Source organism: Penaeus japonicus, unplaced genomic scaffold, assembly GCF_977035675.1.
Source record: "Penaeus japonicus unplaced genomic scaffold, GWHDUDI00000001_assembly GWHDUDI00000011, whole genome shotgun sequence".
Taxonomy (NCBI): domain Eukaryota; kingdom Metazoa; phylum Arthropoda; class Malacostraca; order Decapoda; family Penaeidae; genus Penaeus; species Penaeus japonicus.
In genome coordinates, this window is record NW_028234413.1 from 34,080,076 (window position 1) to 34,098,416 (window position 18,341).

An 18,341-nucleotide genomic window follows, 5' to 3' on the forward strand; every position below is an offset into this window, starting at 1 on the left:
GAGTAATCTACCTTTAACATAACACAAGAGTCACGTCCGGCCACTTTCACGAGCAGTCAAAGTATCAAAGCAATGTTTTATCATAACTATTACTGGCGAATGGGTCACAATCCATTCGGAGATTCTCTCACAATCTCGTTTCTTTGAAATGTTTTTTTTTAATCATTCTATTGTTTGATGAATTTCCGAGTATCTTCTTAGTCATTCTTCCATGTAAATAAGGCAATAATAAAACCATTCAAGTATATAGAAAGAAACATTTATTGGTATCTTATGTAAAATATACAAGGTATATACAATGGTCAACATTCACACATAACAACTAGCTTAACATGTCAGTGTGGAAAAAATCTATGGGAAAATGGAGCATTTGACAGCAAGAAACCGAGACTCACATAGACACTCCCAACAGACGAGGAAAAAATCTTGCTGAAAAATTGTTTAAAAAAATAAAGTAAACAAAAATCAGCTTGCAAGATTTCCTCTGACTGCCAGAAATTCATCTAGTATGACATCACAGCACTTGTACTTAAAAATATTAAAGAGGAATCCCACTTTTGGTCAAGTTTGAAGCTTTCAATCCCTTTTATAAGGAATTAAATGCTCCGAGGGGGGAAATGTGGAATTGTCCCTCATTTTTTTTCTTTTTTTTTACAAATCAAGGATTCGCGGGTCTGCTTTTAATTTAGGTTATTGGAAACACAAAATTAAAACAGACCAGACAAACGAATTCCTATAATAGAAAATTGATAATTTTTTTTTTGATGGGGGGAGAAAAAAATAATGCTCTAGACAGCTACTAATTTTCAAATATCTAAATCTATTTATTTTTTCTTTAAATAACAACTTATATTCTATTACGAGGCCCGAGAGACAAATTCTCGGTTGTTATTGACACAACGTGCGAGTACACGCCAGCATGGACAGGAGACAATCAATTACCCCCTAAAATGGGTGCTACAATTCGTCCGTCAACTAAAATTACATATCCCCTATGAATAAAAAAACAACAAATGTAACTTCATGTACATCCGATTTTGCGTTTGAATTGTGAATTCCTGAAGGTACATATATAAAACACTTTTGATTTCAATCGAACGAAAAGTAATCAATTCTCTCTGCCGAGCTGGGGTGACACGACACAAAAAGGGAATGTTTTGATAATTTGAAAAGATAGAAGGAAAGGCTTAAAGACAGAGACGTAACACTTCAGAAACCAGCTTGACGTGCCAATATAATTTTGAGAAAGGAAGAGGAATCTTTAGAGACATTTTTGAATAGTGAAAAAATAGAAAACGCGGCCGATCGAAGGTAGCCGTAGAAAATGTAAAAAAAAAATAATATAGGTTACAGAGTGAGCCTTGGGTACAAAAAAAGGTAGGAAATAAAATGGTAAGAAGCTACAATGAATGTTAAAAAATATGAATGAGTGTCCAGCTGTTTAAAAAACACTTCCCGCAACAACATTACAAAGTGTGCATAACAGAGGCTTTTGATAGATAGGCCTATACTAACAGTCTCTACTACAAACACGAAACATTATCTTCGATTTTTAGAAAATATATAATACTGTTAACAAGGTAATCATTTTTTACATTTTTTACAACCTGTTGTAGATACAAAATATATAATTTGCCTATTTTTTCAGAGATTTGAGGCTACAAGGCAAGACCTTTCAATGCTTTAAGCTCGTTCTTGTGCACACATGTTGTACCCCTTGACCACGCCCCCTTTCGCAGCGTGGACCAATGAGAAACACGGAGAATCACCGGACGTACTCAATGGAAGGCTTGTAATTGGCTGGAGGGCGTTGGAAGACGCTGATTGGATGAGGTACTGTTAAAGGCGGTACTGGGAGGGGGGGCTTCCCACTAGGCACAGTCTGGTGTCGGGCAGCGAACTGGAGAAAAGAGAAAAAAGGTAATTTTTTTCTTATCAAATATCAGGCAGCTTTAGTCACATGATTTTCTGGGTGTATTGAGTAGTACTATCGTGATGATTATTATATCATGTATAAACTCTTACAAACAACAAAATACAGATAAATTCAAAATGAACAAACACTTCAGGAAAATATGATGGCACTCACCGCAGTTGCCGAGCCTGTAAGCATGGCCCTCGGGACAGGTGTGGCAGCAGAGTTGAGGGTCGGCCTTGAAGTTGCTCTTGTTCTTGACGGGGAGAACCAAGGCAATGTTGTCGTAATCGATGAGGGTCATGAAGGCGTTATCCTCGGTCACGGTGAACACGGCCTCGCGCACCAGGTCGATGAAGCCGGTCTGGTCGGTGATGTTGTACACGGGGGTGTCGATGGTAATGATCACCTCGCTCAGCTTGCTGCCTTCGTCATCAAGCTGCGGGGAGAAGGTGTGGCGGTTAGAATAGCTTCAGAGGCGCGTAAATAAATGCGTACCTGCATAATTTAACCTGTTTTATATCCCTCAAGACTTCTGTTTCCTTTCCCCCATCCCACCCTCCCGTTCTTACGTCACTACACAACTAACAGCGACCGCCAATCAACTCACAGCGCTCTTGATCTGGAGGTCGCCGATGCCGCACTCCTCGGGGTAGGGGCAGAAGATGTCGTTGTACTTGTAGACGAGGCCATCGAACTGGTGCTGCAGGTTCTCGATGCTGGTGCGCTTGTACACGATCTTGAACTGCAGGTTGGCGGAGAACACGGGCACGATTTCTGCAAGAGCACGAGAGGATGAATGAGCAATTTGCTGGATAATTAAAGAATGATTGGGTCTGTGATTTCACAATAGTAGAAATAATATAATAGCGGTATTTCCAGAAGGGCCGCGAGGATATGGTTAACCTATAAATAGTAATCAAAATATATATAACCAAAGCTATGTACGTTTGGGAGCAATATGTGGATGATGATGTTGGTGATGAGAAAGAGGGGGGGATACGAGGAATAGGAGACGGAGGTGGGCATTATGGAAAGGGAGCGAAAGAAGTGTCTAAAATTAGAGAAAGTGAAGGAAGGAGAGTAGCACGACACTCACAAAAGAACGAAAAAACACGAAAAAAACGGCTGAGGAATTCGGGTACAAGCATGTTAAAGTAAAAGTGTCATGAGTGTCGTGTGTCGAGTCACGGTGTCATGCCACGGGACTATGAACGAAAAAGGTTGTTAGAGTTCAGTTCCTATTGAGGTGCACGTGAGCGATGACCGTTACGGAGCGACAACATGGAAGATAAGACCTAAGAATAAAGAGATGTGGAAGGAGACACGAAACAAGGGGAATGGAAACAAAAAGAAAATGAAAAAAAAAAGAGAAAAGAAAGAAGAAACTAGCAAAGACGAAATATGAAGAAGAAGATTAAGGAGAACCAGAACAGGAGATGCAAGCAATGACGAAACAGAAATTCTCAGCCGTGTGGCCGGCGTATGTCGACCTTGTCTGCCGCCTCGACCCGCAAAGGCGTTCACACTCGACCTCGCAGGAAGTGTCCCGATGGAGGTCAGGTCACGTCATGGGTCAGAAAGCAGCGAGGGCGGACGGGTTAGGATGTGGGTGGGTGGGCATTGAATGGGAAGGGTGGGGTGGGTGGGGTGAAATGTCACGAGAGAGTGCCAGGGGGAGGCTATTGAAATGTGTGTATGAGAGTCAGGGTCGAAGGGAGGAGAAAGAGAGAGCGAATGAAGAGAGAAGAGAAAAAAAGAGACGAAGAGAGAGAGAAAGAGAGAGATGAACCAAATCAACTCTGCAACATGAAAGCGAAACTCACACAAAGGTTGCAGAGTGAGAATGTTTGGCACAGTTGAGGAAATATTTGTTGCGTATGTACATTATCATTAAAACCACTTACATGGCGAGTGTAAGAGAGCAAACGTGTGTGTAAAGCGTGTGTGGGATGGGAGGGAGGGAAGAGAGGTGCGGGGGGGAGGAGGGGGGAGGGGAAGCTGTCTATCTCCAGTCCAGTTTTGTGTGTGAGTCATTCATAAAACATGAATGAATGCATAAGGGAACATGCCATGCTCTAAATAAAGTCGACACGACGCTCTGGCTTTGCATGATGGATCTACGACCGATGTCTGCAGAATATGACAAATCGCCAGTCAATAAACCCGAGAAGGAGAAGAGGAAGAAGGAAAGAAAGAAAAGCAGATGCTCGGAAGGAAGAGACCGAGAAGTGAAAGTCACTCCATCCACTTCGGACTGAGGACCTCTTAGTCAAAGGTGCCTCTTCTTCTCTTCGGCGACAAAAAGGAACAGAGAGAAAAAAAAAACTAATGAAAAGGCCAGCAACAGGTGAGGGAAGGAACCTCTGTTAAAAGTGCCTTAAAAGTTCCGTTGGCCGAAGGGAATTTTAGCTCCGGTGAGAAAAGACACGATTTGTTTACGCAAACTGAAAGCTTATTTTTGGGTATTTACTTTGTTGTCTTCTACTTAATCGATTACTCTAATGCACTCTTTTTTATCTTTCTTCCGCCATGTAACAACAGGCTTTAGACGAGGGTGAAAGCTTTCCTCGATAAGGGAGGCTGTGAAGGAAGAACCTTTCTAAAACCCTTTCAAATTTCGAGAACAGAAGACCGGTGCAGGTTACTTGAATAGCCTTTTCATGGGATCCAAACCCACGGCATGGGCGAAAAAAATAACGCAGTAATAGTTCACTTCTCCTATTGATGGAGGAAAGGAACATCTTAAAGGTATCCAATCGGAAAGCTATAACGTGAGCATAACGAGTCTTTGTTATGTAAAAAGGGACACGTCTATAATAACACAGGTTAGTGGAAGGGGTTGAGTGAGAGGAGGAATTGGAGGAGGAGGAGGAAGAGGAGGATGGGCGTGGTGGTGCCCTGATATCTGATGGCCGAGGTCAACACAGGTCGTGCGGACTCTGGAGTGACCGGGTTTCACTTTTCTCGACCTTAGAGAAAAGAAAGAAAGAAACCGAAAGGAAAGCTGCCCTGGGTCATGAAGAGGAAAGTGGCTTTGTTGAGTATGAAAGAGAAAGGAAAAGTAATATATGTCAACATGGGATCGTATAAGGTGAGTCAATTAAGACGTGACTCGCCCTATAATGCGTGACTATGTTTTTTTTTTCCGTACAGGTGAGTGAAGGAATGGAAAATCTGACGCATGACAATACCTGGAGAATGTCATGCTAGAAACGGGAGAAAAGGAGAAAAGGAAAAAGAAGAGGAGAAAGTGCGTAGTAACACGAAGAATGTGGGCGTGAAATGCTTGTGTGGGCGCGCAAGGGGGTGGCAGGGGGAGCAGAGGGTAGGGGGTGAAGGAGGATCGAGAACAAAAATATGCTCTGCAGCTGAATTTCATGGAGCGAATAACCAATGGAATGATATGCATTTATATTTTTGCATTCTGGGTCCATTGTCATCCCCTGCGCCCTGTTTTGGCCCGGCCTTTCACAACGGGAGAGTGAGAGAGTGTGAGCCTTAAGACCCGTAAACGGAGCGGCGACATCGGGTGATCAAAGACCCGCAGGGATACCATCAGGGAAAGTCGACGGGGACACCGAACGCAATGGGAAACGGCTCGATCTGTCACCCTGTCGAACGGTATGATCAACAGCTCGAGTGGAAATGAAAAAAGGGAGTGATAAAGCGTCCTTAAGTTGCACCTCAAGTGACGCCAGCCTTTAGGGCCGAAGAACTGGGGTCAGGCACCTAATATGGCGACGTTAGAAAACGTCTTAGGGAGAAGAGGCACCGAGAGAGAAGCATCCCGGAGGAATCCCTTTGCCGTGGTGAATATTAAGCCTTATGTGTGCGTATGTGTATGAGTGTGTGACCTCAATAAGACCTGTGTACTGCTTGTTCACACAGCACTTGCCTGGCGCGGCTCCGAGGGAATGAAATAGTGCATGAGTGTGCATGTTAAGTTGCCTGGCGAGTCTGGGAACGTGCGCTTGCCATGCATAACACACATGCCAAAGTTTGGGCTTCCGGGTGTCATGTGAAATATTACTGGGAAAGAAAAGGGTTGGAAGGCACGGCGACTGGTGACCCAAATACCATGAGAGCGTACGAGGGAAGAAGAAAAAAAAAGGATAAAGAGAAGAAACCGAAAAAGAAGCGAGGAGCGAAAGGGGTGAGGGAAGGGGACAGGAAAATGATCTCCCGAACGCAAGGGTTTCGGGAGAAAGGAGCAAGAAGCTAGTGTGTCTTGGGAGAGTCTCAAGTAAGACGGGTCACAGCATCAGCTGGCATGGATTAGGGGAGGGGAAGGGGAGGGGTAAGGGTGTTGCAGTCGGCAGAGGAGGAGAGGAAGAGGGGGAGGGGGGGGCACGGAAACCGGTCGATGTCGTGGTGTTTACTTTCTCGGTATTCTAGACTCTTGAAGACAGGGAGGGGGGGGGGGGGGATGAGGAGTGAGGAGGGCATTTTAAGGGAAATAGTGCCACCCGCCATGAACGTGCCTTTGCTTTTCATGACGCTGTGCATTTCCAGGCACAAAGTATCAACGAGGAGAAACAATGTGCATTTGGGTATAACTTTGTAAGATCAAAGTACTGGAAATCACATGTGTCCACGTTTTTTGCTTGCATGCAAGCGTGTAGACATTTCCTCCATGTGTGTGTGTGTGTGTGTGTGTACATGCTTATCAAGAGGAATGACCTCTCGAGGCAAGGCTCAGCCGGTGATGGTTGTTTGGCGTGACCTCGATGTGACCTCGTTTGGCGACGGGCAAAGATCCAAATGGACGCCGCGCCTGATCTGTCGACGCTGAGTGGGAACCCGATGCCCGGGCAGAGAAAGGTGCGTGTATGTGAACAGGCAGGGGAGATTTTGTGAGTGGTAGGCTTAGCATAAAGATTGGGTAGGAGATTTTATGGTGATGGCACAGATGAATATGGTAGAGTGAGTTAGCGAGATGAAGAAATGAGATGTAAAGCCGTTTATCTGTGAGCATGAAATAAGAACTGAATGAAGAACTCAATTTGAAAGTCAAATTCTGAGCTTTTTTTTTCCTCCTTCACTTTTTTTTTCATCCCCATTGCTGGTCTACGTACACCTATTGCAAAATGTACAACCGGATTTACAATCGGGTAATCCGAGCGAACCAGCATCGGGGGAAAAGAAAAAGAGAGGGACGAGGAGAAGGGGAAAGAGACAGGAAGGAAGGTAGGAAAGAGAAGAAGTAAGTGGAGGAGGATGAGAAGAGGGAGGAGAAGAAGAAGAAAAATGAAGAGGGAAGAGAAGGATAAAAAAAAAAAAACATTTAAAAGGGAGAAAATGCACAAGAAAAAAAACAGAAAAAAGAGTACATCATCATACATCTTACAGGCGACTCGGACTTTCTACCGCCGCTCGAACTATTATCGTAACGACTTATTAGCTGCTGGTCATTCTGCTCTGTCGCCGCCGCTGTTACGACACGACAGAGATCCCAGCTTCTAATAAATCTTACTGTAAGAGTGTAATTATTGCTCGAGAGGAAAAGGGCGAAAGAAGAGAGAAGGAAGCGATGATAAAAAAAGTGAGAAAAAAATATTTATGATAGGTAGGTAAATGATCATTTTATGACGGCGTTTCTATGAAGGGTGAGAGAATTGATTTCATCAATATGATAATGCTTTGAGAAAAATCCTTGTATTTCACACTTACCGTAACACTCGGGAGCCTTTCCAGCAGGAGCCCAGATGCCGCCCTGGTCGCATGAGTACTTGGGGGCGGGCTTCTCGAAGAATCCGTAGCCAAGCTCGCAAACGGCCTCGCACATAGATCCTGTAGGCGCAGGAGGAAAGAACGGCATGAGTTTAGGGACACAAAGAAGGACATGAAACGAAGGAACGAGAAAGACAATAGAAGGAAGGGTGTGGGAATTGGGGGGGGGGGGGAGAGCTTTCTGATGACGGTTATGACGGAGGGACTTGTATGGGGAGGGGGTGGGGGAGAAAGAAAAAGAAAGAAGAAAAGAAGAATGGAAAGTTAAATACGAGGGAAACAATGTTGTGCGAAGTGAAACAAAACTCCAGACGCCAATGCATGACAGTGTGGCATGACGAAGGTCCAATGGCCTAAAGTAAGCCATTAGCAATCGTATAGTGCATGAAAGCTCTCACATCCACGTCATGCAAAAGCAGGAGGAGGAAACATAACAAAGTTTCCCTCGATTTAAGACTTTCCCTCTTGCAAGAAAACCCTTCAGGCTTACCCCAAGGGCCTGCTATGCTATCCAACCTGATTTTCATAGCTTTTTTTTCTTTAACTGGTCTCAAATTATCCCCCTTACTAAATTTCTTGCTCAAGTTCCCTCCCGCTGAGTAGATGGCATTTTCTCTCGTTGCTGCTACTTACTAAGAGGTGGATAGGACTAGCTCTGGCCTACTTTAGATCGATGTATTAAGAAACCTGTTCTTATGAAGTGCTATTGTTGAAACCTTCGCTCTATTTCCCTCTGTTCATTTATTTTAATTCGACTCGGTATATATTATTTCATTTTTATATCTATTGTAATCTCATAAACTTTTTATAATAAGTATGAAATATTGACACTAACCTGACCCAAAATCCTTGACTCTCAAAGCTACAGCAAAATTCACACTATTAACCAGGGTGCTCAAACTTTCCAAGACAACGCACCCTGAACTTTTTGTCCCCTGAATACCCTTTGTATTCACCCTTAGTTCCGACAGCTATTATAAACCCTTTTGTCTCCCCCTTTCACTAAGGTCCCCCTGAAGTCACCCTTAATGTGAGCACCCTTTACAAACCCTACCTTTATTTACCTCTTATAGGGTTCCATCATCTCCCTCCCCCTACCCCCACCCTCCACATCCCCACACCCGCACCCAAAGGATCCTCGTGAACTCACCCTTGCTCCAGGTGATCTGGTTGTCGCAGGAGCCATCATGGACGACCTCGGACACGCCTCGGCAGGTCGAGATGGTGTGGATGGGAGTCTCGAAGTTGGGGCAAGTCTCGACGTCTGCAGGAGAGAGAGGAAAAAAATAATGTGGGTTAGGTGAGTTTTGAAAGGTATTTTTTCCTGTTTATATAATGGTGTGTTATTTGTTCAGTTATTCACTGGTTATATATATTTTCACTGTACCAACTTGAGAGTAGATATCGTGTCGTCGCTTTTCAGGTCTCACAAAGATGAAGAAAGTAAAACGAGGAAGACAATTCCTCCCTCGTTTACAAAAGAACAGATAATAATGATTGTAATAATGTTAGTAACAACAGCAACAGTAATAATTATAATACTGATAACGATAATAGTAATAAGAGAAGAGTAGAAAACTCCCTCCCTCGTTGTCATTCATGAACCATCGACTCCCTCCCTATACCCCCCGCACCTCACACCTCTATCCCTCCCTCCCCCTCCCCCCCTCCCTTGCAGCGCCAGGGTCGCCACAAGCCAAGGAACCTGGTCTAACGGCGTCCTCAACCTGGGGCGAAAGGAGTCTTCAACACGACTTAAAGGAGAAGAGAGGAGAGACGAGAAGGCGGGGGGTGGGGGAAGTCCATCCCTTCCTTCCCTCCCTCTCCTCTCCTTTCCATCCCTCCCCCCTTATCCCCTTGCCCTCCCCCTTCTCCTGTCGTTGCAGTCAAGGAGAACTGCATTTTTTGTGCGTCTTATGATGGATATTTTCGCTTCTTGACGACGGAGTAAAAGTGATACTGAGAATAATAACTATAAATGAAATGTTGTAACATAATGACAATAACAATAATAATAACAAATAATAATAAAAAAAATAATAACACTGACCAAGATAAATATAGAAACGACAATGATAAAAACGATAATATATTCAACGTACCATAAAAAAACTAATACACTATTGCCATGTAAAACCCTGTCTTTCTCTAGAGTATGCGGACCCACGAATCACAAGAGAGGCCCAAGGCACTATGAACGTACAAATTGATACTTTGTTAAGCCGATACGAACACTCCTCCCTCCTCCTCTCCCCTACTGCGCCTCCTCCTCCTCCTCCTCCTCCTCCTCCTCCTCCTCCTCCTCCTCCTCCTCCTCCTCCCCCCACACACACAGAGGACACAGCCAAGCCTCCTTCGGGCATACAACACAAGGTCGTTCAACACGTACATGGAAATCACAGAGAGAGAGAGAGCGAGAGAGCGAGAGGGAGAGAGAGAGAAAGAGAGAAAGAGAGAAAGAGAGAAAGAGAGAAAGAGAGAGAGCTAAGAAGTGAAAATAAGAAAAAAGAAAACAGAACGAACGAGAAAAATAAAAATAAAAAGGGCGGGAAAACGAAAACAAAAAAGAAAACGGGAATAACTTCGAAAGAAAACGTGAAGCGGAACTCCGACAACGAATGAAGGGCAACACCTCTCGCATTAAACCTCTCTCTTATCTCTATAGTAGCTTAACAAACTTCAAGGGCAAAACAAAAAACAAAAACAAAAACGAAAACAAACCTTTTAAGCGCTATTTCCCTGTGAAGTGACCCTCATACGGGAAAATGTCGCTAGGTTCGTACTGTATTTAGTCCAAGTGGTTGAAGATGCCTCATGTATGATAATGATGATGATGAGGTGGAATTATATCATGCAAGAAACAGCTCTTGCAACATTTAAATGGGCTTGCATGTCATTTAATGTGCAATTACCGCAGAATGCAACCATATTGTTTTTTTCTTCTCGATCATTTAAACACCCTCTCCCCTCAACCCCCCTCACCCCCCACCACGAGTTCTTGGCTACGATTCTGCGCCGATGACTTAGCTGGGAAGAGTTGGAATTGCTGTGAAGTTGATTTTTAGTGATAGTAAAGCTCTGGTTGCGTAATTTAATCAAATTGCTGAGATATTCGGTGTTTTGTGGGAGAGAAGCTGGTGGCGGTGGTAGTAGTAGTAATAGTAGTGGGAGTAGTAGTAGCATCTAGTAATAGTAGTGGTGGAAAAGAGAGAGAGAGAGAGAGAGAGACAATGCACAAACGTGTTTTTGCGTGCATGAATACATTCAATTATGTCTACGTATCAGTGTTCAAGCATGTGTCAATATTTACATCCACACGCTTATACATCCACTTAAGCTCTCGGTGAACGCAACAACAGCTGTTTCTCTCCAACCACATCATGAAGCAAGCAAAACAGGCCTGTTATGCACTCTACGTCTCGTCACACGGCCTAAGGGGGGATTGGTTTATATAATGCCGCGTTTAGCGAAAGTGAAGAACTAGGCAAATGAATCATTAGAAAAATGGAGTCTTGGCTACGCACTCTTATGCAATTGCAGGAATTAAGAAAAAAATGAAACACGAAAATGAGGAAAAAATCGAAAATTCGTAAACAGCGTTAATGTTTTTTTCTAATTACATTTACTAACATGTTATGTGAGGCCAGCTAACCTGTACTCACTCTATAAGACAAACAACCACATATATAGATAGAGCAACCATATTGATACCTACATTTTTCTAGATACATATCAATATAGATTTAAGATTTCCGTTAAGTAAAAGCCTGAAGAGGGGAATGTCAAGTACGTAATTATTCTAAGTAGAAACAACTGTAAGTATAGCTACTTTTTTCTCTTTACACGCGTTACGTCTCCTGTGATTGATGTCTGTGGATAGGCCTATGGAACTCTCACCTCCCCCTCCCCTTCCCTCCCACCCTCCTTCGACATAGATCTAGTCATGACTGACGTAAAGAGAGCAAAGTCATTAGAGTAGAAGGTAGAAGAAGAAGAGGAAGAAGAAAGATTTGACTCCTCTCCCTCCCCCCCGCCAGCCTTCTTAAATAAACCACAAATACAACCCTCCAAAATAAGTAGCCCTTAAATACAAAAAAAGTAAACATAAGAATTTAAAGAAACATAAAAACAAATCAATGAAAGATACCCTCAACACATAAAAAGTAGATAAACTAAACATAATAACAAATAAACCCAAAAGTCGCCGACCCAAGTCGTATTTCCCATTCTCGCGCCTCGTTCCGCTCGCTTCCCGCCAGCCTCGCGTCGGGCGGGTATCGTCGGCTTACCCAGCGGCGCCGCGAACTGTTACGCGGGTACGAGGGTCAAGCCCACAGGAACCCGCCCGCAAGGAGGAAGTGTTATGCGCAGGCGAGCGAGCGAGCGAGCGAGCGGGCGGGCGTGCGTGTGGGGTCACCCTGGCCCAAGTGGTGGAGGAAATTAAGGGAGGGGAGGGAGGGAGAGTGGGAGAAAGGGGAGGAGAGAAGGAGGGAGAAAAGGAGAGTGAGAAAGAGAAAGAAAGATAGATAGATAGGAAGATAGATATTGATAGGTAGATATATATACATATATATATATATATATATATATATGTATATATATATATATATATATATATATATATATATATATAGAGAGAGAGAGAGAGAGAGAGAGAGAGAGAGAGAGAAAGAGAGAGAGAGGGAGAGAGAGAGATAAAAGCCGGTGGCTGGAAGACGAAGTTAGTTTCATTAATCTCGGGAGATGTCGAGACGAAAATTGCGGCGATGTGATTACGGTCAGTCTTTTCATTGTTGCTGTTGATTATATTCGGCTCTCGTCTCCTTACTTATATTCGATGTTGTTGCTTTCCAAAAGGGAGGGAGCGTGGGGAACGATCGTCAACTGTCACACGCGCTGATAATGTGTCACAGCCTTCTCATGGATGTAGGAAATTGTCGTGTTGTTCTGAGCGTGGGTATTAATATCGCTGTTTTCTCTGTATTATTTTGTCCGGTTGTTTCTGGAACTTTATTGGCAAAATGAAATTGCTCGATAAAAAAAAATTGCAAGCTCCGTTTCAACATTCTGAGGACGTGATTGTGGAGAAGAACGATTTTCTGACAACCTCAGGGAATTGATCCTTTTCATTGTCTTTCTTTCTCTGTCGCTTGCTCTTACTCTCAGCCTCTCCTCTCTTACTCTAACTCCTCCCTGTGAGTCTGTCGGTCACCTACATCTTCTTGCACTTTATTTTTCTCCATCTCCCTCCTGTTCCCTATGTCACCCCTCTTTCACTCCCTTCCCTTCTTTCTCCTCCTCTCTTTCACCCCCCCTCTCCCTCTCCCGAACCCCGTTACCCAACAGCGGGCATCGGGCACCGGGCGCTCGGCGGGGCTACTACACATGTGCGCTGGAATGCCCGAGCGGCGAACCACGACCTAGATCGCACGACCCGAGAGCACCGCAGAGAACCGCCCTCGTCATCACCATCATCATCACCATCATCTTCTCTCCCGACTCCCGATTCCCTCCTGAACTATGCGTGTCTCCCTGGGATCCGCATACCGGGCTGATGGCGATGGAACAACTACTATAAGGATGGAACAACTGCTACGGAGGAGGAAGGGGCGGGGAGGGAAGTTACGTATAATCTACTGTTTTGCTTCGTTTGTATCTTTTTTCTACATGATGCGATGAAAACATGCACAATAGTTTCATGAACATTATCACTTGAATTTTGTTTAATATCTATTCCACTTATGTTTTCTCTATACGTGACTTCTGGACCGTTACTCTGGTTCGCCTACATGCGCTTCCTCCGTGGCCAAGAGACTATCGATTCCCTGAGGAATTCTTTTCTTCTTGAAGAGACCCATTACGAGATCCTTAAAATGGGTGGCTGTGGCGGGGGAGAACCTTTCCTTTCCTCATTTTTTCGTGTATTTATCACCCATTCTCCGCCTCTCCTCCTAGATTACAAGTAGCCCCTTAACCACGCGCGGCCATTGTCTCCCTCATCAGAAAAACATCCCCCACCCCGGAACACAGCAGGAGGGGGTGGGGAGTAGGGGAGAGCGTGATGCAACACGAAGAAGCAAACGCATTGCTGATCTTCAATTAAAACAAGTTTCTTTGTTTGTTTTGCGTCGCAGCAATTATCATTTCTCGAGAGAACCAACGTGTCGTAAGGACACGGGAACGCAATTCTTGAAGGGTCTTGGTAAAGCAATTTAGCTCGTTCATTGTTCGAAGTATGCAGCGGGGACGGGCAGGAGGAGGAAGGAAAGGGGAAATGTAGAAGGGGAAGGGAAGGGGAGAAGAAGAGAGGGGAGGGGACGGGGAAGGTGGGAGAGTAAGGGAAAAAAGGGAAGGGGAATGTGGATGGGGAAAATAGAAGGGGAAGGTGGAAGGTGAGAGGAAAAGAGTGGAGTGGAAATAAAGGGAAGAGAGGGGTAGGGAAGGGTGAGGTGGAAGGGAAGAAGAAGAGGAGGAGGAGGAGAAGGGGGTGGGGAATACGCCATCACTCGCTCTGGCGTGGCTGCCGGCGGGCGAGTGAGTGACCCACAGCTGGAGGCGAAGGCGAAGGAGGGGAAGGGCGGTGGGCTGGAGACAGACACACTGCTGCACAACTTGTATAACGAATGTCTCCTGTTATTGTAAAACGAAATATGTAGCGAGCATGGGCTGGCTGCTGTATAACGTAACGGACGTCTGCTGGTTAACGTATAACGAGCTGTATAGCGAACGTGGGCTGACTGCTCTATAATGAAAGAGGGCTGGCTGCTGAAGAACGAACTTCGAGCGTATGTGCTGGTTGAAGACCGACGCCTTCACGCTGCGTTCCGAGACAAAGAGGGAAGTTAGTCCCCGAAACGATGCAGACATGTGTGAATTTTATGACGAAGGGGGGAGGGGAGAATGTAATACTTCTGCCGAAATTTGATTTTTTTTTTTTACTTTCAAACGATAGTCGAACAGACGCTATGACTTGCTTAACAGAAGCAAGACTCACGACTTCACTAATGCTTGAAGGCAGGAATCCCGGAAGCTAGTTAATATCCTCAAGCAAACCTACCGTCTGCATGAAAGTAAACGATCCCTTTTTTGACACACAAAGCATCGCAAGCAAACAAACAAACAAACATCCGGAAATGAATGAAAGGGCCCTCAAAAGTGGCTCCGAAAACCGCCAATCTCGTGACTAAGAGTGCGGAGTTCCAACCACAAGTCATCAGCCACTTGGGTTTATTAAAGCTTGCTAACCTACATCGCAGTACCTGTCTATTGGCTGCCGGAAACGAGGGCGGAAGAACATGGTTAATGAGAGTGAAAAGGGAACTGAATAACTACTTATCAATAACTTCAATTTGAGTGATTTTTACAAATCAATCCTCGTTATATTTCACCAAAAAGAAATGAACATTTAAACTGAAGACCGTTTAACGGATTTATCCCAACCGGTTGAAAGCCCAAGAAAGGATTGGATCGGCCTACAGATATCATTCCCGCAATCATTACCTCACAGCACCTCACCTGCGCCCTCTGGGGAGAGCTTCCAAAGGGCACGGCAGCTGAGGTGAAGCGGCAGCAGGTGCAGGAAAGGCAGACAGGCAAGAGGGCACGGCAGGTGTCTGTCGGAACTGACACCTGTGCCGGGTTGCGGAAGGAGTAGGTCATGCCACGGAGGAAAGTGTATGTAATTGTGTGTGTGTGTGTGTGTGTGTGTGTGTGTGTGTGTGTGTGTGTGTGTGCGTGCTTACTATGCGTATGCGCACGTATTTATATCTATCTATCTATATATATGTGTGTGTGTGTATATATATATATATATATATATATATATATATATATATATATATATATATATATATAGAGAGAGAGAGAGAGAGAGAGAGAGAGAGTTCCGCTCTCGCGTGCACGTGTACTCATGAATATGTACGTATATAGTTTCATGTGCGTGTGTATACGTCTACCCGGCCGACGTTGGCCCGACTGAAGTCCAATTAAGCAAGACAATGGCGCTGATGATAACCCATTCCCCGTGCCCTTGTTTTATACCGCCAGGGGGGAGGTAAGGGGGAGGGGAGGGGGAGGGTATGAGGGCGAGGGTGAGGTCGCACGGGAGGAAACACGGTCGAAGGAAATTAAAACCCAAGGCCATTGCAGCGTTGGTTGTGTGCTTGCCGGATGCTGACAAAGGATGCAATACACACACTTGGACACTCCTCGCGGGCTATTGTCGCAGGAAGCGTACAAAAACTGGTCCACGTGAAGGAGGTAAGTGGCGAGATGAGACGAGGGGGGGGGAGGAGGAGGGGGAGGGGGAGGAGGGGACCAAAGGTGGAGCAAGGATGGCGGGGAACGAGCGAGGAAAGGGGGGGTGAACTAACTTCTCCCCCCCCATAAAAAAGTACTTATTTCATTCAAATCTGTTGGTAAACCCGTTCTTTCTTATGTGGCCCACTAAGAGAGAAGGGGCTGGGGTGGGAGGGGGGGGGGTTGGGGATGGGAGAGGAGGGAATTACCTTACCACTAACATTCTAACAAAGCCAATAGAGGCGAAAACAGATAAATAGTAAAATGAACTGATAAAGATAAAAGTAACAACTATTTTAAATGAAGAATAAAAATAAAAGCGGGCCAAATAGAATAAAGAAATCGGTGACGAAATGAAGTAAAGAAAAACAGCAACAAAGACATAGACCCTGTATAACTGATAAACTAGTAACAAAGAAAAGAGTAACGCAATCTGGCGAATCGTTTCAACAAAGCCGCTATCGTTGGTAAACACTTCTCTCTTTCTATCGCCGCCCTTACGTCATATTGTAAAGGTCATTATGCAAGTCTGGGTCTCGATCTCACACTATTATCATCTCGGTAGCTTTGTTGACCCGGTCATAGGAAGGGGGGTGGGGGTGAGAGTGGAGGAAGGAGGGTGGGGGGTGAGAGTGGAGGAAGGGGGGTGGGGAGAGGTGAGAGTGGAGGAAGGGGGGTGGGGGGTGAGAGTGGAGGAAGGGGGGTGGGGGGTGAGAGTGGAGGAAGGGGGGTGGGGGTGAGAGTGGAGGAAGGGGGGTGGGGAGAGGTGAGAGCGGAGGAAGGGGGTAGGGGGTGAGAGTGGAGGAAGGGGGGTGGGGGTGGGGGGTGTAGGAGGGTGTGGCGTCATGGAGTCATGGAGAACGCGATATGTCCTTCCCTCTCACTCCATGACTCGCTGTCAATCAAGAGAACCGTTTATGATCGCGATCGTCCTTTGGATATTATTCAATTAGTGACCCAGCGACTTCCGGGTAATAGAGTCATGTTATCGAATGCTCTTTCATAATTCTTTTCTTTATATGTCTGACCGTCTGTCGTAATAGAATGGCGGTTTCTAGGTCCTTTCACGTTGAAAAATAGCTTCGGGCAGTGGACAGCTGTGCATACCAGGCCTCCTGTACAGTACAACATCGTGAACACATAAATTTTAACTTTCTTTTTTGCGTTTAGTTCTCTCCCTCTCTCTCTCTCTCTCTCTCTCTCTCTCTCTCTCTCTCTCTCTCTCTATATATATATATATATATATATATATATATATATATATATTCATATATATATATATATATTCATATATATTATATATATATATATATATATATATATATATATTATATATATATATATATATATATATATATTATATATATATATATATATGTACATATATATATATATATATATATATATATATATATATATTATATATATATATATATATATATTTCTCTGTGTGTCCCAAGCCACAATTGGTCTATGTGGTTATGCGTATTAGAACGTATACAACATGTGGTTATGTGGACCGTGTAGGGTGGTATCTTACCACGCCCATCTACGGACCTGACACGCCCGCGGTCCCACGTAAGCCCACTGCTACCACGCCCATGACAGACCCATGGGCGGCAAGGGAAAGGTGTGGTTTTGGGAGGGGCTGAGGTCCTTGTGTGCGAACTTAACATTTTGGACAAACACACTGACGTTTAGCAAGTGAAGCAATAAATGAGACACTGTGTGTGTGTGTGTGTGTGTGTGTCTGTGTGTGTGTGTGTGAGTGAGAGAGAGAGGAGAGAGAATAAGTTTTACTTCCATTATGGATGTTGCATTTAGTGTCTAAAGTATTATTATAATCTCTCTCTCTCTCTCTCTCTCGGGTGTGGTTACAAGCGGCCGAGTGTGAGAGTGATGGTCTATGATGTTGAATGATATGAAGAGTTGTTTTTGCATGTTGTTGTTGCGTCGGAAAGGGTTACAGAAGGTCGCCCCCACCCCTAACTCCCTCCCCTTGATGTCTGATTGCACTCAAGGACAAGCGGGCAGACATTATACAAGTAAAAACATTAATAGATTTTTGGGATAAGGTGATGTCTCTTTGTTTCATTCTGTGGCCTTCCCTTCCGCCTCTCTCTCTATCTCTCTCTCTGTCGGTCTCTCTCTCTCTCTCTCTCTCTCTCTCTATTTCTGTTTCTGAAACACGTTCTCTCTGTATGCGTGCATGTCTCTTTCTCTCCGTTGTTCTAAAAGTCTCATAGAACCCATTAATAACAACAATAACGACAAAACAATAGCAAAACAAATGGCTCAACCTGACGTTTCTAAAAAGAACAATTGAAACCGAATCGGCCTCTGACTTCTTTCTCTCTTTCTCTCCGCCTTCTTCTTTTCGAACACGTCTTCCAGA

The 18,341-nt window shown here is 44.6% G+C and overlaps 1 protein-coding gene across 1 annotated transcript in view; it reads right to left on the reverse strand.

Annotated features, from left to right (window-relative positions):
• Positions 1-243: 243 nt before the first annotated feature.
• The window catches only part of LOC122257100 (uncharacterized), a 122,855-nt gene continuing 104,757 nt past the window's right edge, over positions 244-18,341 (reverse strand). Inside the window, exons 9-13 of the mRNA XM_043022176.2 lie at positions 8,799-8,912; positions 7,589-7,708; positions 2,526-2,692; positions 2,090-2,354; positions 244-1,900 (exon numbers count right to left, since the gene is read on the reverse strand). Coding sequence (XP_042878110.1) covers positions 1,872-1,900; positions 2,090-2,354; positions 2,526-2,692; positions 7,589-7,708; positions 8,799-8,912 — 695 coding nt within the window. The 3' untranslated portion in view covers positions 244-1,871. The remainder of the gene's footprint in view (positions 1,901-2,089; positions 2,355-2,525; positions 2,693-7,588; positions 7,709-8,798; positions 8,913-18,341) is intronic.